General features: G+C 39.7%; 2 protein-coding genes and 1 pseudogene across 2 annotated transcripts; 2 read left to right on the top strand and 1 right to left on the bottom strand.

Moving 5' to 3' along the window:
- Nucleotides 1-708: 708 nt before the first annotated feature.
- LOC102969229 (olfactory receptor 4C15-like) lies at nt 709-1,683 on the top strand. The gene has a single exon (XM_015543496.2). The coding sequence runs from the start codon at nt 709-711 to the stop codon at nt 1,681-1,683; it is 975 nt and encodes a 324-aa protein (XP_015398982.2).
- A 7,024-nt stretch (nt 1,684-8,707) lies between these two features.
- LOC102967748 (olfactory receptor 4C11-like) lies at nt 8,708-9,622 on the top strand. The gene has a single exon (XM_007095403.1). It carries the CDS (start codon nt 8,708-8,710, stop codon nt 9,620-9,622), a length of 915 nt encoding a protein of 304 aa, XP_007095465.1.
- Nucleotides 9,623-14,088: 4,466 nt separating this feature from the next.
- Nucleotides 14,089-20,286, bottom strand: LOC102969538 (annotated as a pseudogene).
- Between the last annotated feature and the right edge of the window lie 3,074 nt (nt 20,287-23,360).

Genomic DNA, 23,360 nt, shown 5'->3' on the forward strand with positions numbered 1-23,360 from the left:
GAAATAGGTACTTTAAAAAAAACAAAAAACGTTTGTTCTTATTTTAAAATGATGAATAAAAAAACCCCTCAACTTAACACATGCATACTTGTTCTGTGTTCACATGGAGCTTTCTCATGTATCTTTCTCTTTTATAAGGAATGAATGAACTCATCTTAAAGGCCAAGTTCATTTCAGATGTTTAAAGAAATATTTGGCGAGTAGCCATGATTTGCAAGGACCTCTGAACCTGGATGTTATTTCTTCTTCTGTTTGCAGATCAGGCAGACTCCTATCAGGGATGGCACGCAAGTCCCCTCGGCTCCCATTCCATCTCATGGTGGACATGATGACCACACTGTCATGGTCCTTTCCTCAGAACCTGGATGTGCTTCAGAACCCTTGCCAACAGTTCACTCCTGGAAGCCATTGCTAAGGGACCCAAGTTGGCAGTTGAGATAAACTATTTCTCTACATGTGGATACCTCCATTCTTACCCCTTATTGGAACTCTGGCTATTTTAAAGTATTTAATACTACCTTTCTCCTCCCCAATTCTGCCTGACCGCTCACTACCACCTTCAACAAACTTTGACTTTTGTGTGAGTCACAGTGACGCCAGAAACATAGAAGATAATTTTTCGTGTGATGCACCAACTTCTTACTGACTGTTGCATTACTGTCCGCTGGTCCGAGACAAATTTTTCTTTCTCATAATTGCAGATTACACATGCTCCTTCTGGCGGCTTTTAGCTTTTCCTTGGAAATCATGCGAAACCAAAGCTTTGTAACTGAGTTCGTCCTCCTGGGGCTTTCACAGAATCCCAGTGTTCAGAAAATAGTATTTGTTGTATTCTTGTTCAGCTACATTGCAACAGTCGGGGGCAACTTGCTAATTGTGGTGACCATCAGCAGCAGCTCAGCACTCCTGGGCTCCCCCATGTACTTCTTCTTGGCTTTCCTGTCCTTTCTCGATGCCTGCTTCTCCACTGTCATTGCCCCAAAGATGATTGTGGACTCCCTCTATGAGAGGAAAACCATCTCCTTTGGAGGTTGCATGACCCAGCTCTTTGCTGAACACTTCTTTGCTGGGGTGGAAGTGATTGTCCTCACAGCCATGGCCTACGACCGCTATGTGGCCATCTGCAAGCCCCTACGCTACACAACCATTATGAACTGGAGGCTCTGTACCATTCTGATGGGTGTAGCCTGGACAGGGGGTTTTCTGCATTCCATGATACAAATTCTCTTTACTTTCCAGCTTCCCTTCTGCGGCCCCAATGTCATTGATCACTTCATGTGTGATTTGTACCCATTATTGGAGCTTGCCTGCACTGACACTCACATCTTTGGCCTTTTGGTGGTCGCCAATAGTGGGTCTATCTGCATTATAATCTTCTCTCTGTTACTCGTCTCCTATGTTGTCATCTTGCTCTCTCTGAGAACCCATAGTCCTGAAGGGCAGCGGAAAGCCCTCTCCACGTGCGGATCTCACATTGCTATTGTGGTCTTGTTCTTTGTCCCTTGCATATTTGTGTATGCACGACCTCCATCTGCTTTCTCTTTTGACAAAATGGTGGCTATATTTTACACCATCCTAACTCCCTTGCTCAATCCTTTGATTTACACTTTCAGGAACAAGGAAATGAAAAATGCCATAAAGAAAATGTGGAACAGAATAATGGTGGTTTGTAGTGACAAATAAAACATTGAAGTTTACAAAATATTGTAAAGAGTAGAAGAGTCAAATTTTCTAGACTAAGCCTTTGTGTGTTTGGGTCTGTTTGATAGGAGCTAATGTAATGCAATAAAAAAACCCAGTAATATGGGGTCAGGAAAAATGTTTTCACACTTAGATCACTTATCGACTCTGATTTGGTAACTCAGTATCTTCATAGTAAAGTAAAAGCGTTGGATATTATGTTTACTTAAAATCTTAAAAAAAAAAGATTGAAGGGAGAAATTACCTATCAGACCTGTTGTCACTCATCCCATGCTTTGGTAAGTCTTTGTGGAGGCATGACAAAAATATCTTAAGAGGTTAGAAACTTAACACTATTTCAAATGAAAAGAAGTTTATGCGTAGGGCAATGATTTCAGTGATTGAGGAAGAAAGTCATGGGTCGAGTGGAAGAGATCAGCGCATTCTCAGAACCTCAGCTATAGGTGTTCCTGTGTCATGGGAATATGTTTTGAAAAATAGCAACTTAGATTTCATAGCCCCACTTCCCTACCTACTCTTCATCTTTTAACTTTCTTGAGAGAAGTTATTATTTTCTGATATGCTATATAATCTCTTTCTTTCTTGCTTTCTTTTATCAGCCTTCTCTTATTGACGTATTTAACTTATTATTGAAAGAGAAGTTATTTTCTAATATGCTACATAATCTATCTTTCTTTCTTTCTTTCTTTCTTTCGTCACCCTTCTCTTATGGGTTATAAACTCAAGTGAGGCAGGGAAATTTTCCCCTCTTCAGCTCATAATGTATCATTAGCATCTAGAACTGTCTGAGGTAGGAGTTCAGTAAATATCTGTTGAATAAGTGAATAAATGAGATATCTTCCCATATTCACATTTAAATATATCTTTAACATTAACACACTAAAGTGTCAAATTTGGCAAAGGAGTGTGGTTATTGCTGATACGAGCTCTTAGCTCTTAATTCTTAATTCTTGACATACATAGAGCATTTAAAATAAATTAGCTCTTAATTTTTGACATACATAGAGCATTTAAAATAAATTCTACATTCTAGCAAATTTCCCCATGTTTAAAATCTAAATATAATATCTCAAAATTCAAATAGAAAATAAAGCCATTATTCTCTATCCACTTTCTCATTTTCATTCTCTATCCCTTCTTCCATTCCCTGCAACAATAAGTCTTGCTCTCAGTGATCTGACTTTTATTCATAAAATATTTATGATCCCAATAAAGTCATCTATTGCCTAAAATTTAAATTTTATTAGTTGGGTTTATCTAGCCAGAGTTTCTGAATTATCCACTGGAAACCTTACCTTAGTAAGATACAAATTTCAATGAGCAGAGTTTAAATAATCCTAAAATGAAGCCAGAGGTGGCTCAAACTAGTAAAAACCTCAGCTAGCATTTGTTCTGTTTCCACAGTTTCCATGATGGAGTGAGCATAGCCAAGTGCATTCAGCAAACCCTGCCATTGTTTTGACAGGACCTGGATCCAGATCTCATTTAGTCCTTTGGTCTATAAGGAATTTAATGAGTGTTAAGGGTCAGTTCACTTAGAGATCGAAGAAACTTCAAGAGATCATCGACTTGGCTTCTTGACTTTGACCGCTTCAAAGATCTCCTTGGAAACTGCCCTCTGCAAAAATTTCCCACCAGCACTGGAGAGCTTAATCCTCCTTCAAATGTAAGGAGTTAAAATGGGGCTTTTTGATTGGGAGGTTTAAGGCAGGGGCTCTTTCATTGCTTGCTCTTGTTTCCCAGCCTAAGAAATCTTATGACATTACTGTGTACATCATATGAAAATAAAAGAAGTTTAGACCTCTACTTAAGAGATGTGGATTCTAGGCTCATTTCTGTTGCTTCTGTAACCTGTTGCTTCTGTTCTGTAACTTTCATGAGTTATTTCACTTCTCTGGTGCTCAGTTCATGTTTAAGCAGGAGTAATAAAAACACATGAATATTTCTTCTGTGCTTCTGCGAGCCAGGGACTCATTGTTTTCCTATGTTATATATTTTAAGATTTGCAGAAACTTTTTTTTAAAGGTAGGTCTTCATATTACCGTTTAATTTATAGGGCAGCGGAGGCTCTAAGACTTTAAGTGACAGACCAAAAACCTTCCTCAGGATTCTTCTAGTCCTTTTCTAATACAACAAGCCAGGTGTTGGGGTGTGATTTTCTCTCAGACGTTTCTGTGAGACAGCAGGCCTTGCTGGTTGCCACTAGACCTTTCAGCAAGAGTTCAAAGCATTGTGAAATCTTTTGTAGTGTTCTCCTACCTCTCTTTCTGTCATCACCCTCTGTCATTCCCCTGTCGCCTGAATGGATCACTTCATCCTCACTGAAGGTGCCTAGTCGACAGTGACGTGCCTGGCAGGTGATTCTAGAGCAGAGTGCTGGGTTGCAACATGATTTGCTTTGTGAAAAGTGTTGTTTTAATGTAATTTATCCCATCTTTAACAGCTTGTAACCATTCACAAGCAACTTTCTCTACATAAGTGGAAGGGCATGAATCTTTAAAAACAAAAAGAAAATACAGAAGACCTGTATTCAAAAATTCTTATTCTCATCTTATTCTCTGCATTGACTAAAGAATATAGGTAAGATTAAGAACAGGGGAGAACTGAACAGTAATGTTAAAAATAAATAAATAATGATTACCAGTTGACTTTTCCTAAGAGAACATTGGAAATTAAAGAGGTTGAGAAACTTGCTTAAAATCACATAGCAGATAGTGGTGGGGCCAGGGCTCACGTCTATCTGACATGTATCTATCTGAGCCTTTAAATAACATCAATGACTTTCATGCTTCTAGAAGAGATGAGCTTAAGCAAATCCTATGGAGAAGTGAACAGACTTTCCTAACATGCAATCATAGTGAGTTGAAGCTAACTAATTGGCCCCAAAGCATACATTTGCCCTTGGACTATCTGAATGAGGTAGCTCATTGGACATCCTTTGGGACTGGGTTAGGAGTAATGGTTTTCCTGGAAGTCTTGAGGCTGAAAGCCTGTCTTAGGCATTTGCAGACTTACGTGGGAATTGTTGTAAATACCTAATAGCATAAGAAGAAAATGCTTACCTCATTTGTATTCTCCAAAAGAAACTCTGGGAAGAGAGGCTGCTTCAGAGACATTTCTCTCTCAGAATGCAAGAATAAGTTCCTCCATAAAATTTTGAAGGGCTGAATTAAGAAACTTTTCTTTTTCACCACCCCCTCCCTTCCTCCAATATAGACCTTGTTGTTTTTGTCGTAGTGCTTCCGGGGAGGAGCTGTGTCATGTGTGGCCACATGCAGAGTCTCCATAAACTCTCTCTACCCCATCACCTCTTGTGATTAAAAAAAAAAAAACAAAACAAGGATAAGTGTCAATGAAGTATGGTGTGCATGTGATATTCAGGCTTCATATGATTCACTTTCTAAGCAAATGGAAGTTGAAGATACAAGAAAATATACTACATTGGAAGTCATCTATTTCCTCTTAAGCAAAGGGGTAAGTTTTCCAGTCTGTCTGAGATGTTTTCTTCATGTTGCGTCTTCAAGACTGATCTGATATCAATACTCAGCGTGTCTTCTAACAAATGATGAAGTTCCTGGACAGTATTTCCACCCATGAAGGGTTGAGGTTGTCCAGGGTTCCTAAGACTTTCCTGGCCTCAGCACAGAGTTATACTGACTTTCAGATAATCTCTGCTTAATGTAGGGGGTGAAGAACGATAAACTGCACCATGGCATTGAGGCCAACTTGGCTGAAGTTTCTACTTTGCAGGTCCTCTGATTTGAAAAGGTTTTTTTTTTTTTTTTTTTTTTTTTTAATTTTTAACGTTTATTTATTTCTGAGACAGGGAGAGACAGAGCATGAACAGGGGAGGGTCAGAGAGAGGGAGACACAGAATATGAAGCAGGCTCCAGGCTCTGAGCTGTCAGCACAGAGCCCGACGCGGGGCTAGAACTCACCGACCGCAAGATCATGACCTGATCTGAAGTCGGCCGCCCAACCAACTGAGCCACCCAGGCGCCCCCTGATTTGAAAAGTTTTAAGTCAGTGGTGATGTTTCTGGAATGGAGTATAAGATAGGAGTGTCCCTTCTCTACACTTGGGGTTTCAAGAAGCTTGTTAACTCTTGCTCATGACCCAAAACTGCACTCTCTGTCTTTTTTGGGGGGGCAAGTGATAGTGTGGTGGGTCAGGAATAAAGAAGCTAAACTCTCTGATGAAAACTTGGGTGAAATGACCCTCTCCAACATTTTTTTCCTCACCTCTCCTCTATACATCTTTTGAATCTTATCCCCTGTTTCTTCTCTCCCTGATGTCTGCTCATTGTCACTCTCCTCTCTCCTGCTCTCTTTTCTGTCTTTGCCCTTCGCTATTATTCATTTGGATATCTAATTTTCCTTTTGCCATGAAGTTTACAGAACCTGATTTTGGAGTTGGGAGCAGGAATTAAGGTATCAGTTGACATCCTTCCCTGATGGCTCAGGATTTGTCTTCTCTTGGATGCAATCTACATGGTGATAGGGATTTGATACATTATATGACCTGGAGGGTGAATGATAGAGAGACTTCCTATCTAGTAGCCTCCCACTCAAGTTCTAGCCTGGTTGTACTCAGTGAAACTTTCTGTATCATACCTGAAACTTTGCACATAGAGTTTTTTGTACATAGGGCAAGTGGCCACACCTACATTGTAGGAAAGTGTGCAGGTCAAATAAAATAACAAAAGTGGAATATCGTATGAATGGTAAGATTATAGAACACGAATAATGTATAATCTAAGATTGCCTTGTTCAGTTGTATATAAATATAAATATATATAAATTTTAAATATATTTCTTATTTAATTTTTTTAATGTTTATTTTTGAGAGAGAGAGAGACAATGACCAGGGGAGGGGCAGAGAGAGAGAGGGAGTCACAAAATCCAAAGCAGGCTCTGGGCTCTGAGCTGTCAGCACAGAGCCCGATGTGGGGCTTGAACTCACGAACTGTGAGGTGATGACCTGAGCCTAAGTCTGATGCTCAATCAACTGAGCCACCCAGCCGTCCCTATAAATATATATATTTAATAAAGCACATAGTAATATAGGATCTAGGGGTAGAGGTTTATTTATCTGGGAAAACCAAAGGAAGACTTTTGGTACCAATATAATTTGAAACTGGCTAAAATTTCAACAGATAAAAGTAAAACTTAAGAATTATGAAGAGAAAATACTGTGCTCCATTACTGTGATATCCTCCCAGATCAGAGAAAAAGTACAGTCCAGGAGTGTTGGAAATGATGACTGAATTCCGTGATAGAACTCTAAGTGGTGGTGTTGATCTCACATAATGCATACATCTTGTCAAGTGCTACTTTCTTGTCTTTATGTCCCCAAATTTTCTTTTTGCTTATTTAAAATAAAACAAATAGAACTACATCACCTGGCTTTCACAGTTGTCTATTATCTGCTCCCAAACTTCTCTGTTACAACCTTTTGATTTAACAAGAGTATAGTTTCTATGGAGATAGTCTCTATGTTGACCTGAAGCAATGCACGTTTCTCCCTTTATGATATTTTACTGACTCTTCTCACATAACTGCTCCTTTCTTCTCAGCCAAGGGCCCTTTTGGTTTTTTTTTTTTATCCCTTTTTAGGAATCTAATGTTTCAAAGCAAAGTAATAATTAATTTATTTACTTTTTTTATAGCTGTCAAGAGATAATTGGACCTGCCAATCGGAGTTTGTAGTTATAACATCTCTGGTTTATCATAATGCACTAATATTTTTTTAGCTGGATGGAAAATAAACTTGAAGTTTTTTAGATGCATAACTTTAGTAGGGGTAAATGGACAGTTTGAGTGAGTAATTTTGAACTATATATTTTACTTAAGGAAAGCCAGTATAAACTTATGGAATACTTGAGTTTCAGAGAACCGTATTGGGAACCAGTTTAACATATTTAAAGCAATTACATCACATCTTTCTCATTTTTGAAACTTCACTGACCAATCAATTTAGAATCTAAGGATCTTTGTACTTTTGGAATCAAAAGTACAAATGCATTCAGCATTATCGCATAGAATTGTATATAATTCTTATGTAGCTAATTATCTTACCTAGAAGTGTGTTATCCCTCCAACTTTGTTGTAAAGAGGTTGAGGACATATTTCTATGCCCTCTTACATAGATTGAAGATATGAGTATGTGCTTAGTACATATTGGTGACTGGTTTGATGTTATTAATTCATCGAAGGACTGGTGATTTATCAGAAAGGAAGAGGATCTCAAAACTCATATTAAATTATAGATCATTTCACATCAATATTGAAAGGTACAGAAATATTGTAAGACAGAATAAAGACAAATTGTAGTAATTTCCTAAGCTGAAGTAATAGGTAAAATTATGGCCACCAAGAACCTGAATTTGGGGAAATAATTTCTTCTTACAGCATAATCTAACCAACATACCAAAGAGGTCAGGAATAATTGGTACAAACCAGTGTCCAAATCAAGAAATGTGTTTTTTTCAAGAGAGAGTCTCCAAGTGTATGTGTTTTAAAATCATACAAGGTTATTACTTTTCAGTAATTGAGCTGCATATATGTTACATGCACATATATACCATACACATATGTACGTACTTAATAAACTATTAGTATCTCTAATTGCAAATGAAGAAAAAGCTTCCAGACATTAAAGTGACCTGATCAAGATCATACAGCAAAGTCATTAGTTCTCAGAATTTGGCAGAGGTCACGATCACTTGAGAGATTTTTTTTCCCTCTCAAAATTTCAGTCCACATTGGAAGACCTTCAGTTAATGCTCATGGTGAAAGCGTGGACATCAGGATTAAAAAACAAAAAGTTTCCCAAGTGATGACAATACATAAAAAACTGAGAACCGTTGATTTATTTGTTGATGGAATTAGAACCACAAGAGTGCAATTCTGAATCAAGTCCACTGCTGTTGCTAAGTCACCATTTCCCCAACTTTCTCTGCAGATGAACAATTTCTCAGCTGTGTTTTTCTACGTTCACTGTGACCATGGAGTCGAATAGCAGTGTGAATGAGTTCGTTCTGTTTGGGTTAACACAGAATGTTGTAAAGGGAAAAGTAGTGTTTGTGGTCTTCTTGTTTCTATACCTCGCAACCCTTTTGGCAAATTCACTTATTGTGATGACCATAAGATACAGCCGAACACTTGGGAGCCCCATGTACTTCTTCCTTTTCTACTTATCCTTTGCTGATGCCTGCTTCTCAACAACCACTGCTCCTAGGTTAATAGTAGATTCTGTATCTGAGAAGAAAGTCATCTCCTACAACGAGTGCATGACCCAGGTTTTTGCAGTTCACTTCTTTGGGTGCATGGAGATCTTGGTGCTTATCCTCATGTCCTTTGATCGCTATGTGGCCATTTGTAAGCCCCTGCAATACACTATCATCATGAGCCGGCATGTCTGTGGCACACTGGTGAATCTAGCCTGGGTCGTGTCTTGTATCCATTCTTCTGCACAGATTTTCTTGGCTTTGAAACTACCCTTCTGTGGACCCGATGTTATTGATCATTATTTCTGTGATATGCCACCTTTGTTGAAACTCGCATGCATGGACACCTATGTAATCAATTTACTCATAGTTTTTAACAGTGGGGCTATCTGCATGGTGAGTTTCGTCGTCCTGCTTCTCTCTTATATTTTCATCTTACATTCTCTGAATAACCAGAGTGCAGAAGGAAGAAAGAAAGCCCTCTCTACGTGCACATCCCACATCATCGTTGTCATCTTATTCTTTGTTCCATGTATATTCACATATACCCGCCCTGTAACTACATTTCCAGTGGATAAGATGGTGGCTGTGTTTTACACTATTGGGACACCCTTGCTCAACCCTCTGATTTATACTCTGAGAAATGCAGAAGTGAAGAATGCAATGAGGAAGTTATGGTGTGGCAAACTCTGACTTGAGGTGGGAAAAAGCAGAGGACTACAATTGCTAATTCCGTAACAATGTAAATAAAATTGGATTAATAGAAAAGAGAAGATGTTTTCATCCTGACGTGGACAATTGAATTCTCTCCCAGTAGAACTTTTGGAGACATAGGCAGAATGACCGCAGAGCACCGACCCATATTATTTTGAGCCAATATCACAGAGTGCCTAAACATCTAGTACAGTGGTATTTATGGGAAGATAAGACCACTCTTCCCTTCTGCTGTCTGCATTGCAGCTTGTAGCCAGATTCTGTTGTATCTATAGCTTTAGCTCCCTCCTTCGTATATTATTCTGGTGTGTTTCTCTTTTCCATGTTTCTGACCTGTGTTGAAAAATTGGCCTCTAATTTTGACTGACCTATTTGGTTGGCAAATCGATTCTGACACTATCAGATCTGGATCTTGTCTTTTCTGGCTCAACGGTGAATATCACAAAGTCACTACAAGAAACTGATGATCCCACAGGAGCATACATACCATCTAATTAAGCCTCTATTTGATGCTTGTCTTCTCTTTGTATCATCTTTAAAAATTGGCCCTTTTTGAAATTGTGGTTTATATACACAATGGAGTACTACGTGGCAATGAGAAAGAACGAAATATGGCCCTTTTTAGCAACGTGGATGGAACTGGAGAGTGTGATGCTAAGTGAAATAAGCCATACAGAGAAAGACAGATACCATATGTTTTCACTTTTATGTGGATCCTGAGAAACTTAACAGAAACCCATGGGGGAGGGGAAGAAAAAAAAAGAGTGGGAGAGAGACAAAGCATAAGAGACTCTTAAAAACTGAGAACAAACTGTGGGTTGATGGGGGGTGGGAGGGAGAGGAGGGTGGGTGATGGGTATTGAGGAGGGCACATTTTGGGATGAACACTGGGTGTTGTATGGAAACCAATTTGACAATAAACTTTATATATTGAAAAAAAATTGGCCCTTTTTTCCTTTTTTTTTTTTTTTTTTTTGCCTTTTGAACATGTACAACAAGATAGGTCATGACTTTTTTTAAAAAAGTTTATTTATTTATTTTTGAGAGAGGGGGCAGAGAGAGAGTGAGAGACAGAGAATCCCAAGCAGGCTCCTCACTGTCAGCCTGGAAACTGACACAGGGCTTGATCTCACGAAGAAGATCATGACCTGAGCTGAAATCAAGAGTTTGACGCTTAACTGACTGAGCCACCCAGGCACCCCAAACAGGACAATTCTGCTTACAACAAATATAGTCATTGTATTAATCCATAATTACTCTCTATGTACTTTAATATCTTTTTTCTTTGTTCATCATGCTTCTCATTATTTGTTCATATTCTGAGTTTCATATATATTTGTGATATAAATCCATGGGCATTTCCCTAATCATCGGTTGGTGAATTGGTGACAGTTTTATACAATTGTGAGAGTTACATTATGAAAACCAACACCTCATGGATAAGATCATACATATGAAAAAAACAACTGACAGAGACAACAGAGCTACTGTTATAATATTCCATCCACCAAGAGAAGATGTCCACAGAAGTAAGATTCCAACCTGGAAATACAGAACAAAATATGTCAAGGAGGCAATACTTCTCATTATGCAACAGGTGTAGTAGACCTAGTGCAAAGAAGTGTTTCACGGACTAGTGGATAAGATTGCTCGGCTGCTTGGCATGGCACGTACACTTCTGGATTGGGAGAAATGTTTCAGGCTATGGCTTCTTGAATTCCACCTTTATCAAGCAAACTTCGCATGATAATTTGGCTTCCTTGAGAGATTTTCTTCCCTCGTGGGAAAGATATAGACTAGTGAGTGGGATAAGCACTTCGGTGTTTTGGTTTATGTTTTTCATGTATCTCATCAGATTTCCATTCTAGTTTCAGGTACTGTTAACTAATGAGTATGGACAACAGGAGCCAGTCCAGTCCCTGTGGGAGTGGCCAATGAGTCTGTCTCTGAGAGTAAATATAATCGAGAGTAGTTTCCTATAGATCTGATGATTGGTGTGTAAAGTGTGGCAGATAAACTCATCTAAAGCCAATCTGAGAGGCTTTGCATGAGCATTTTTCCCTGGGGGTAAAGGCGGACCTTCAAACTCTGATAATAAAAGTTTGGAAGCTTTATTTATATATTTATATATTTATTTATATATGCATTCATGTATTCATTAATTTATTTATTCATTTAAGTTTAGTTATTTATTTTGAGAGAAGGAGAGCGGCAAGAGAAAGAGAAAGAAAGAACCCCAAAGCGGGCTCTGCACCATCGACGGAGAGCCCAATGCGGGGCTCGAACTCACAAATCATGAGATCCTGACTTGAACTGAAATCAAGAGTCCACACTTAACTGACCGAGACACCCAGGCACCCCTGGAGGATGTATTGAAAGCTCATCTCCTGTACTGAAAAATCTCTCACAGTACAAATCCTGTAGAGGATAAGGCAGGAATTTCTTGGTTGGTAAAAAAAAAAAAAAAAAAAAAAAAGGCATCAACAAGCTACTTTCCTTGCCTGCTTTGCCACAAATTTAGCTTTGCTATGACTTGCTACAGTTTAGTATTGCTATAGAAACAGAAGGGAAGAGAGGAGAGGAGAAAAGAGTAGTAATGGAGTTGAGATTATGAAGGAGAGAAAGCATTTCACTTTGAGTTTTAGGAACCTCCTCTGGGAAAGTGTGGAGCCACTGATCAGGAAGGTTCTTTTTTTCTTTCTTTTCTGTCAATTCTGATTAGCTGAGCTTTCTCTGAAAATGCATGTCTTTAGGTCACTAAAGCTCAGCAGAAAAAATTCATTTCATAAGTTATATTAAAACGAAAATAGAATCAAGGGTTCTTGGGGCTTTAAATACCATCTCTATGCTGATGAGTCACACATTTATATTTCCACCCCAGACCTCCGTCTTGAATGCCAGACTTGCTTGACTACTTGACTACTTGCTTGATACTTTCCTTTATATATCTAATAGGTATCTTCATATTTAATGACTGGTTTGTCTCCCTTTTGAAAATAATTTAATAGGGAAAATGCTTTCAACATATTTATACACAAAAGCCTGTCTGTGTATAAATTAACATCTTAATATTAGATTTTTAAAACGCATAAATAGGCACTATTGCAGGCATCTGGGTGGCTCGGTCAGTTGAGCGTCTGACTTCAGCTCAGGTCATGGTCTCGCAGTTCATGACTTCGAGCCCCGCGTTGGGCTCTGTGCTGACAGTGCAGACAGAACCTGGAGCCTGCTTCAGATTCTGTGTCTCCCTCTCTCTCTGCTCTGCCCCTGCTCACACTCTGTCTCTCTCTCAAAAATAAATAAAGGTTAAAAAATTTTTTTTAAATAGGCACTATTGGAAAGTACAGTTGCATAAACTTGACTGAGAGTCCTCAGCTGTAACAACCTGAAATCTGATTTTTAAAAAACTCTAGTAGAGATGATTAGCCTGAAGTATTTTGTTCAGTTACATTTTTTTTTGATATATGCCAAATGTTCTATTTGATCCTTTCTAGGCATCTAAGACAATTTGCGAGAATAATTTGACTTAAATAATTTATTTTCAGGGTAGGTTTGCCAATCAGGTTTAAAAGACAGAGAATTCAGGCCACTCAATCTGTATATGACTTTACCTGGAAGAGGGTCTTTTCGGTCGTAATTAAGCAGTCATGATGAAAACTGCCTCCTGAAACACAAGATTCTTGAAATACCTAAGCTTGGGCTGCTTCAAATTTAAATAAAAAAGCATGGTTCTATGATAGTGATAACATTTAAAAATATTTATTTATTTATTTTGAGAGAGAGAGAGAGAGAGAGAGAGAGAAACACAAGGAGGGGAAGGGCAGAGAGCGTGAGAATCCCAAGCAGGCTCCACACTGTCGGCTCCTCGTGGGGTTTGATCCCACCACCCAAACTATGATATCATGCTGTGAACCAAAATTCAGAGTCCGAAGCTTAACTGACTGAGCTACCCAGGCACCCTCATGGTGAAAAATGTTAAATGTTTTCACTTAGTTTATGATTAAGGCGTAATTTATGCTGCGGTGTGTGTATTCAGCAGTCAGCAAAGGTTATGAGTTCCAGAATGATTGTACTGAGAAGTCTTGGGTCCCATTGAGTGAAACTGGACGGATGGAGTTTAGTGCAAACTGTGACCCGACATGGCATCTGCTCAGCCACCTCAGTTACATGTTGTTTTGAGGTGTCGTGACGGTGACGTCTCTTTGGCGTCGTGTATCGAATCTAGTGAAGTGCCATCATGAGACAGTCGTGTTGGGCAGCCTTCCTGTGGCACAGGTGTTCCCAGGGACATCAGTTTGGAGCTCAGAGGCGGTATATGGCTGAACCTTCTCATTTCCAAGGGCAGCAGACAAGAGTACCCTCTCGTTGCTCCGTGTGTGCACAGTATGAAGCCACATCTGCCTGTGACTGCAGCATGCCTTCCGTCGGTGCACTTCTATTCGACTTTAAAGTGTTCGTTCTTTAGACTTCACTTGTCTAGTTTTGAAGAATGTTTTTAATTCCCGTAATTCCTGGGGCCTCAAACTCTGATCCAGCCCTGGAGTCTATAGCTCAGAGACACAACGTAACAATTTTGGTAAAGACAGATTCTGCTCCGAGAACTCAAAGGTGCCAAACATAACTCCAAAATGTGGCACAATCTTCAGTAGGTTGACTGTCAATCCATTCCAGAGCCCTAGTTCCCCTGGGGCTTTCCCTGTCCACTGCTCCTGAGAAATGGACATCTACTCCTCCACAATGGGGGAGGTAGGAGCTCTGAGCCTTCATCTTTTTCTTCACCGTGTAGAAGGGAGAGGATCTGGGCCACCGCAGTAGCCAGGCAGACACTGGCAAAGTTGCGGGGGAGAGAGAATCAATCTCGGGGCCCAGTCTAGATTTTCTCTAGGTTCACAAAAACTAGAAGGGTGACAGTAGAGAAACAGTAAGGGAAACCCCCCCGATAAAGGGTCAGGAACACTTCCTCTTCAGAAACAGTAGAAAAATACAGAGGATCCCCCTGTGAGATGGTTTCAGCACATTCTGCACAACAGCCTGGTTTTGATGAGGTCTGTATTTTTTACAATGGTGAAAACCATGTCTGCTAGACTTCCAGCCATGATGGAGCTCCACTGGGATTATGGCCCAGGTCATCCATGAACAGCACTACAAATTTCAGCAGGTACAGTTCTGCAGGGGAAGAAGTGCAGGCATGCCTTCGTGTTTCCCTTCCATGTGCTGGAATCCCCGGGGTTGTGGGAAGACCCCTGATCCTTCCACCCCCAACCGCCAGGCCCAGTGCCCCCAGTGGCGATCAATTTGCAAATGTTTGATTCGAGAAGAATCGATTGTTCTTGCAATCAAACATAATTGACCTGTGGCCTTCCCCAGAAAATTCCATCCTTCCAGTTTCCCAGACCAAAAACATGGAAGTAAAAAAAAAAATTGATAACATCACAGTTCACACATAACCTATTAGAAAAACATTCATTTGCCTTCAAAATAGATGCAGCATATGATCTATTTTCCCAAGTCTCCTTCCATCCTGGTCTGGGCTGCCATCATCTCTCACTTAGATCATAGTCATGAACTTAGAATTCTCCCTACTTCTACTCTCAATCTGTTAAATCTATTTTCATCAAAACCCTGCAGTGACCCCATTTTGCTCAGAGAAAAAGACCAAACCCTTACAATGGTTTGACATTCTGTGGCTCTTTTGGCTTCTTCTGGTACTTCACACTTGCTCAGCTCCAGCCACAATCACCTCCTTGCAATTTATTGACCACACCAGGCAGGCTTTCTCTTTGTGTTATTTGCTTCAGCTGTTTTCTCTGCTTAACACATGGGTGTTTGCCTAATGGCCTCATCTGCTTATGGTCTTATTCTAATCACTCCTCAGTGAGGCCTCTCTTATGCTGTATTTACTACTGTATTTCCATTAGCATGCCGTATCTCCTGTTCTTACTTGGCTTTCTTTTTCAATGGCATTTATCATCTCTTAACATACTATTTGACTGACTTATTATTATATTGTTTCTTGTCTGTCCCCAGCAGAATGTAAGATCCAAGAAGGCCCGGAGTTTTGTCTGTTTGTTCAGGAATACATACCACACGCATTGTAGAATCCTTTGAATGTAATAGAAACAGTATGGAGGTTCCTCAAAAATTTAACAATAGAACTACGCTATGAGCCAGCAATTGCACTACTAGGGATTTATCCAAGGGATACAGGTGTGCTGTTTCGAAGGGACACATGCACCCCCATGTTTATAGCAGCACTATCAACAATAGCCAAAGTATGAAAGGAGCCCAAATGTCCATCGATGGATAAATGGATAAAGAGAATGTGGTATATATATCAACACACACACACACACACACACACACACACACTGGAGTATTACTTGGCAATCAAAAAGAATGAAATCTTGCCATTTGCATCAATGTGGATGGAACTACAGCATTCTGCTGAGGTAAATTAGTCAGTCAGAGAAGACAAATATCTTATGACTTCACTCATAAGTGGAATTTAAGAAACAACACAAATGAACAAAGGAAAAAGAAAAAACACCCAGACTCTAAAATACAGAGAATAAAATGCTGGTTGCTGAAGGGAGGTGGGCGGCTGGGTGAAATAGTAAAGGAGATCAAGAGGAGAGAAGATACTCCAGAGGTAGCCAGTCTGTGACACTTGTGATGAGCACTAATGTGTAGAATTGCTCAATAACAAAAGTGCATTTCATTGTTAAATATAACTTGAGTTGACTTAAAAATAAAAAAAAAATATTTAAAAAATGTCTTCATTTCCATATTCTTTCTCTTCTCTCTTTACCTACTGAGTCAACTGACTTCAAAATATTTAGAAATTGTAGAAATTTTAATGAGTAGTTTTCATTGTAATTTGATATTTTATGAGTCTCATTAAGATTTATTGTATTATATCTAAGAGTGACTTTTTCTAGAATAAGAAAGAGGGAGAAGTTAGAAACTTGCTTAAAGTGACAGAGACACAAATAGTGAAGCTAGAATTCAATTATATCACATGTGGTTCAAACTCTACATGGGCTCCGAGTTTTGCGTGGGGTTAGAAAACATTTGGCTTAAAGAGCAGAGCATTTGGGAACTTTCAGTGATCTCTACCTGCTTACTTTTTCCTTAGGGCAGAGACAGGTGTGGAGCACTTAGTAACTGAAGTGAGACGTGTCCCTTAGGACAGACTGGAGGGGGAGAAGGGCTCTGAGGACAGAATCTGCCCACTGACAGCCTTGTTCATGAATCCTGGCACCATGGTTTGTGTGATCAGGATTAATTGTGCTTATCCTTTGAGGTGGGAAGGGCAGAGTCCTTGTCCCTCCAAAGGCTCAGCATTTGTGAACGTCTATGAAATCTCTATAAATATCTGATGGAGGAGGAAGAAATGTTAACTCATGTGTTCTTCCAGGGTTTTTTTTTGGGTTACAGAGCTGCTTTTAGAGATGTTCCTATCATAGAATAGTGGGGATGTTTCCTTTTTATTCTTGAAAGTTCTAAGAATAGAAGTGAGAAATTTTCTGCTGATATTACAGCTCTAACTCAGGCCTTCTAGGAAAGACTGGCTATCCGTGGAGTATCTCCTCTCCCCACAGACCCTGCACTGGAAAGCTGAGTAAATCTATTGGATGTACGGTTCACATGTTGCACACTTACTGCACATGATTCATCTTCAAAGTAAATCCGAATTGCGAAAGCAAATCTAGGAGCTCTCTATTGGATCTCATCTCCTTTACGAGCAATAAGGTAAGTTTTCAAACCCAAGTAAACTATGTTCTTTTCCTTGCCTCCCATGCAGGACTGGGTTTTAGGGCAGTTGCCATGATTTAGTTCTGTCTCCTGAGAAGCTTGAAGCTCAAGGAACATATTTATCTCTGTGATGAGAGGATCTGAATGTATCAGGGCTTCCAGCTTTCACTGGCCTCTGCTTGAGGCAGCACAGTCTCAGGAAAAATTCTTATCGAAAGGGTGGGGGGTATATTTGAGGGGGCAGAGGTATAGTGTCCTCTACATATGGGTTTCTTTTTCTTTTAATGGATTAAATAAGCAGCTGATCCTCAATTTTCTTTTATTCAGTTTAAATGGTTATTTATTTCACAAGAGAAAGAGAGAGGAGAGATAGAGAAAGAGAATGAGTGAGGGAGGGAGAGAGAGAGAGAGAGAGAATCCCAGGCAGGCTGTCAGCCCAGAACCCAATGTGGGCCTTGTCCCATGAACCGGGAGATCATGGCCTGAGCTGAAATGAAGGGTCTGACACATAACTGACTGAGTCACCCAGGGGCCCCTATACAGGTGAATTTCTTTTTTTGTTGTTTAAATTTTTTTAAATGTTTTATCTATTTTTGAGAGAGTGTGACAGAGTGCGAGCAGGGGAAGGGCAGAGAGAGAGGGAGACACAGAATCTGAAGCAGGCTCCAGGCTCTGAGCTGTCAGCACAGAGCCCGACGCGGGGCTCGAACTCACAAACCGCGAGATCATGACCTGAGCCAAAGTCCATGCTTAACAAACTGAGCCACCCAGGAGCCCCCAGATGGATTTCTTATTTACAAGGTTTAAGATCAGGAAAAGGACCAGGTTGTACACTGACCATATGCAGTCTGTAGGCATTGTTACATTCGATACCACGATTCCATGATGCACTGAATGCTCTGCCAGTCGTGATACTAAAGTGGTCTGTCCAGACCCACTGTCACCCCTGCTCACAGCTAAGAAATATTCTCTTTCTGCTGTTGGGGTAAGGGGTATATATGGAGTGGAGGAATGAGAAGCAAACTCTCTCGTGAAATCCGAGACAAGTACTCTTTATCCCTAACAAGATTCTTTGCTCAACCTTACACTGTGGGCTTAAATGATAAATGTGAACATAAATAAATATAAATAAACAGAAACATAAATATAAATTCTGCTCTCTTTTTTAATCCCTCTTAAATTTGCATCCATTTAAGAGTCAGGGTACATACTGGGCATGGCAGTGCTTTTCTTCTCTACTGGTTCATGGTTTCTGGCTTTATGCCAGCTCCACCCAAATGAATGGAGCCTGATGCTTTGCAGGGCAGTGGTGGGTGAGGTGTGGAGTGTTTGAGAGGGAGAGATGACCATGGAGCACAAAGGTTTGAGTTCTGGTACTGGTTGCTTTTTGACTGCTCTCTGCTAAGCTGCTTCCCAGCCTAGTCGGACATGCACAAAATAGAACAATGTGAATTTGCCTAATGAGATATAAATTCCAATGAACGAAGATTTTAAAGAGACAAGGAAAGAAGACTATAATCAAGGGTTGCATGATTCAAAACACACACACACAGACACACACACACACACAGACACACACACACACAGACACACACACACACACACACACACACACACACACATTTTAACAGTTGAAGGCCATTAGCAAGAAAGTCATTTGGGAAAACCTGGAAGGCTGTGCCGAGGAGATGGACAGGGTACTCTGGATCCAGGAAGAAATGGAAGGTGGAAGTTGTATCAGAGGAAGGTCACGTAACCACTAAGAAGTACTTAAAATTTAGGAAATGAGACGGTCGGGACATATTCATGAGGGACAGCAAGTGTCAGGCATGGCTGGAACACACACGAGCAGAAGCCCTGGGAGGAAAGGTGGTAAGCAAGACTATGGCACAGCGTTTGAGGACTTCGAAAGTCATGGTGAGTATTTCAGCCTTTGCACTTGAAAACCACAGAAACCCTTTAATCTTAAGATTCATCATAGTTTTAGAATGTCCACTTTTCCTTTTGAAGTTGTAGCTACGAGGTAAAAGAAGGGAGAGGATAGAGAGCAAGGAGAAGAGGGAACTTCTGAAATTGTGTCCTTTCTTTCTGTATAGAAACAGAGGGTCCACTTAAAGAACTTAGGATTGACCATTTGTAATACTGCTGTTTATGAGTAACCAGCCTGATTTTGTACTATGTTTGAGCTAATAATGCTCACAGTGAAAACTCACATAGTTATCTCCCGCATGTGTTATTTTCTCCAACAAAATGGTGTGAGAAATTTTATTTAGATTTTAATGAGTATTAGACACTGTGTGAAAGGAATATTTATGTCCCATGTTTTGAGAATCTAAACTGATCCTGTTTTTAGATCAGTGAAAATACTCTGCATGATATGATGATGATGGATGTCTGTTACTAATGTACCGAAACCATAGAATGTACCACACCCAAGAGTGACCCTTGGGGTAAACTTTGGACTCTGGGTGATGAGGATGTGTCACGGTAGGCTCATCAGTTCTGGGAAATGTACCGTTCTGGCGGGCGATGTTGGTAATGGCAGGGGTGATATTTGGGTGGCGGCTAGGGACCATATGGGGAATCTCTGTACCTGTGTCTTGGTGTTGCTCTGAATGTGGCACTGCTCTAAAAAAATTAAGTCTTAGCAACGCGAACAAACTAAAAAGCAACAACGACCAAAAGATCTTATTAAAGCTGAGAGGATCGTGTGATTTTGCTGCCTCCTCCCCACCCCCCACAGAGACAGCTGAGAGGGAGCCCATCTGCTCCTCCTCTGAGAGGGGAAGGGACAGGTCTGGAGTCACCACTGAATCATACTCGGGATGCCTGCTGGGCCAGTCTTCGTTCTGTTGGGGCCACAGCAGATCCACCTGTATGCTGTCCATTGAGTTTCTAATGCAGGGGATGCAAAGATGGATGTCTTCAGGGCAACCCTGACATCTTGAAGGGAGAAGGCACCTCATTCCAGATAAGCCCAAATCCAACTGGGCTAAATTTAGAAAAACCAGATGATTAAATTTTGATAAACAGCTGAATGATTTTGTTCTTCTGTGCTGAATAAATCTTAATAAAATCAGCTGTCATATCTTGTATATCTCCAAATCTCATACTTGACTGCAAAAATATGTTCAGATTTCATAACGTGGCTTCCATGGCCTTTGGCAGAGAGGAAACCTTACATTTCCAAGTTTTCCTACTATGACACTAGAATCCGTGTAAACCAGCAGTTTCATATTGACCTTCTCTATTTGTCCCATTATCCCCATTAAAACTTTGGTTGGTTTCTTTCATCTCAAATGCTCTCACCCCTCTGATTTTTGTATCTTTGGATCACAAACTCTTTACAACCAAGGGTATGTTTTATTTCTACTCTCATTTCATCATGGGTCACATTTAGGGAAGCTGTTTGGACTTTGTATTTGTTTTTTAGTATTTATTAAGGATATTTGGAGTTGCCATTCCCAGCTTCTGATCACCATGAGCAAATTAGCAGAAACCACAGTGCCGAGGTAATTTCAGTCTTTCGAGGAAGGAAATTGTCATAGACTCTGGCTGTAAAATTCTCTTTTGTCTGGCAAGAGAGTGGGACACAGGATGAAAAATGAGAGATGCTAATTTCTGGGAAAGACAAGAGCCCTGAATAAGTGTCCTTGCCCTGTTTTTATTAGGATCAGAAGGTGATGGATGTGCACAAAGAGAGAATGAATTTGTCAACATTAACTTGCGGTTGTGAGGGAAAGGGGGTCCTGAAGGTATTTGGGGTTAGGGGTTTGGGTTAATACAAAACAAAAGCTGGGTGCAGGGCAATCGGGAGGAAGGTTGTTTACAGTGGATATGAGGCAGAACCTTTGTTTACCTTAGCTAGCCTAGGGGATGAGGCAGGTAAGGGTAATAACCTCAGAGTTAACAAGGCACCTTTTCTTTTGTTAACCCTCTCTGCTCTGGGCTGCTTTGCCTGCAGTGCAGCAGTCCACAGTCCAATTCACCAATTTACCTAATTTGGCCCTACCCTCCTGCAAAAGCAGCTTTTCTAATGTAGTGCTAAATTGGGAATGCTTTCAACCTGAACATCTAATCTTGTTTATTTCATATACCTATGTGTTGGGCACCTTTGCGCCTGTTCCTATTTTAGGCCTTTGCCAATCCCTCTCTATGCTGGGGGTTCTGCACTGGTGTCTATTTTGGGGTGCCTTTACACCTCCTTATTCCTTCTTGGCGCCTTTTTGCCTCCTTATACTCGGGGTGCCTTTGCAACCCCCTATATTTGGGGTGTCAATCTGGCTAACTCAAACTCGGGTGTGACTGTTTTATGACTGTAATTCTCTATGCCTTGTTAACCCATCGGTGTAAGCCCAGAGGATTCCTAAGCTTATCCCCCACAGGCAATTAGTGTGAAAACAGTTGTGCAGCTGTATTAGGGGTAAATGAACAGGTAGATTAATATCTTGATAATATTAATAATCGTAATACAACATTGATGCCAATAATCTTAATGAAAGGACCATTCCAAAAGCATGTACTGCCTATCTGCATCTCTTATGCATTGTACATATTTAATTATTTAGCTTTCATAGAAACTCTAAAAGGTAGATTATTTTACTCCTCACATTTACAGGTGAAGAAAATGAAGCCCAGAGATATATCGGGACTTGTGAAATATGGCACCATACTGTGCAGCAATTGGGGTATGAATCCAGGCGGTTCAGCTTCAGCTTCGATGCTCTGTCACTGTGCTAACCTACCTCTCTGCTCTGCTTTAGGATGTTTGCATCTCAGGGAACCTGGTTCAGAATCTGACTTTCTTCAGTTAAAGCTGTAGTTCATCCCTTAATATAACCTGGAGTTTTTCACTGATCCGTCTGTCTCTTAGGAATTTTTACACTTCTCTCTGCAGATGGTTTCTATTCTTCTAATACCAACCGCATAGTCCCTTACATAATGAATGATTTCATCTACATGTATCTTAAAACTCAAAAATCATTAAGTAGTGAGTATTTTATGTTATGTTAAAGTATCTTTCCCCAGCTAGTAAAAAGTGGAGCTGAGATTTGAACCCAAGACGTCTGACTGGAGCAACAGTGTTCTTGACCAAGAAATGTAGTTATTTTCTTGATGAATAGCCATCCCAGATAAAATATCAACATTGCAAAATATGAACTGAACAAACATAAAAAAATTCTCGTAACAGCAACACTTTCATTAAAAAATGTAGTAAACTAGTAAAAAAACGTAGTAAAAATGTAACATGTGGCTGGTGATAAAAATGTGTATGTATATAAAAAAATGCAATTTTTTTCTACTAACCAAATGAGAGAATAAGATCATGTCATAAAATAACCTTTTTTGTTTGTTTGCATCTTCTGTAAAATCATGAACCTTGAAATATTGACCATATGTGTATGGTGAGCTCTTCTGAAAAATCATGAACCTTGAAATATTGACCATATGTGTATATAGTAAAAAGATGTGGAGATAAACACAAATGTAAATATACTTAGAGAATGTTTCTTAAAAGACATATAAGAAAACCAATAGTTATTTCCAAAGAGTAGGATTATAGATACAATAATTGGGAGACAGCTTTTAAATTTTCTTTCATTCTTCTGTGTACTTTGAATAATTAATGACAATCATGAATTATTTCATAATAAAATATAGTTAATAAATGTACACAAAATATTGAAAAACGTTTTTAATAATTGTCAACAGCAATGATAATCCCTAGCATTTGGGACAGCGGCATCATACTTGGGAAATTAAGTTGTTATCTGTGTGAGTCAAAATTGGAAGCGATATAAATATCTCAAAAGACAAATGATCAAAGAGATGCCACTTAAAAAGCTATATACAATGTCACATAATTAAATTAACAGTTAGACTAATGATAAGTATAATAACATGGGAAGAAGTGTTATAATAATCCCAAGTCAAAATCAGGACACAAAATGATATTATATGA

This window comes from Panthera tigris, chromosome D1 (assembly GCF_018350195.1).
Source record: "Panthera tigris isolate Pti1 chromosome D1, P.tigris_Pti1_mat1.1, whole genome shotgun sequence".
In the NCBI taxonomy this organism is placed as follows: Eukaryota; Metazoa; Chordata; class Mammalia; order Carnivora; family Felidae; genus Panthera; species Panthera tigris.